This window comes from Trypanosoma grayi (assembly GCF_000691245.1).
Source record: "Trypanosoma grayi strain ANR4 Tgr_679_V1, whole genome shotgun sequence".
Lineage (NCBI taxonomy): Eukaryota > Euglenozoa > Kinetoplastea > Trypanosomatida > Trypanosomatidae > Trypanosoma > Trypanosoma grayi.
In genome coordinates this window covers 1-1,224 of record NW_008826298.1, presented here as the reverse complement: position 1 = coordinate 1,224, position 1,224 = coordinate 1, and the positions used below count along the sequence as shown (strand labels likewise).

At 58.6% G+C, this 1,224-nt stretch overlaps 1 protein-coding gene across 1 annotated transcript; it reads right to left on the bottom strand.

The window, feature by feature from the left end:
• Positions 1 to 325: 325 nt before the first annotated feature.
• On the bottom strand, positions 326 to 643 carry DQ04_06791000 (hypothetical protein; the record flags this gene model as incomplete). Its single annotated transcript, XM_009314870.1, has 1 exon — positions 326 to 643. One exon carries the CDS (start codon positions 641 to 643, stop codon positions 326 to 328), a length of 318 nt encoding a protein of 105 aa, XP_009313145.1.
• Between the last annotated feature and the right edge of the window lie 581 nt (positions 644 to 1,224).

Genomic DNA, 1,224 nt, shown 5'->3' with positions numbered 1-1,224 from the left:
AAAAAAAAAACATATCTTCACAGCGCATGCCATCCCGCTTACTAGTCTCTCAATTCCTCTCTCTCTCCCCTTCGCAGTGGGGGGCGGGGTATGTGAAAATGTGAATGCACGTCGAAAAAACAAAAAAACCACAGCTGTTTTCTTTTCGTGACTCTTCGCCTGCGTTCTCCCTCCCTCTCTCTCTCTCGCTCGCTCGCTCTCTCCCTGTCCCCCACATTGACTGTGCGTTCCCGTCTCCCCCTCTCGCCATCGAGTTCACTCGAAGTTGGGGGGGGGGTAGGCAGAGCGCGTCGTTTCACCCGCAAGACGCGTCAGCGCATGCCACTCAAAACGGGGAGTAGGGGCCGGGCTGCAGACGCTTTTTCGGTGAGGTGTAGTGCCGCCCACTATTGATGAATTCTTTTATCAGCCTATGCATGTACGCCCTCGGCAACTGCGGCGTGCTGGACTCCACACCGTGCTGCTGCTTCTGCTGGTCACCACTCTCCGTGTTTGGCTTTTCTGCTGCTCCTGCTGCTGCTGCTTGTTGTTGTTGTGGTTGCTGCTGCTGCTGCTGCTTGCGGCGTGGGAGCCCTGCACGGTAGTTCGTCAGAACGTCCTGCCCAAATACGCGGAGAATGTCAACAGCGTGCAAATAACACATCCGCTCCGCGTCCTTCTTCTTGAGCGATATGCCAACGGCCAGCAGGCGTTCCGGCACCTTTACTGCATCCACCTCTTCCTGTTCTCCTCCTCCTCCTCCTCCCTCTTCTCCCGCCGCCACCTCCGGCGTGGGTGGGACCGTTTCGCCTGGTTTTGTCTCGGCAGCGGCGGCGTTGCTGTCACCGCTGCCCGTCTTTTTCTTTTTCTTCTTCGCGCCTGTCGTCCCTGGCGGTATGTGCTTCCCCTTCGTCGGCAGCACAAGCGGGAGGTACGCGATGTTGTGCACACTCACCTGTCTGCCGTAGCCGGTGATGTACACCGACGTGTTGACGTTGGCGTTCTTGGGGAGGTGGTACCGCAGGTAGTTCTGCACGCATACCTTTGCCTCGTTGCCGGCGTCAATAATGGCCTCATCGCTCAGACCCTCGCCGTACACCGCGAAGTCGTCGGGGATGCGAAGCTGAAGAATGTGCAGCGTATCACGAATGTGCGGCAGCGGCCGCGTCTGGTTGCCCTCCACTATGTACCCGGGAAGGTACGGTGGGCGCGTCTTCCTCTCCCCTGCTGCTGCTGCTGGTGCTG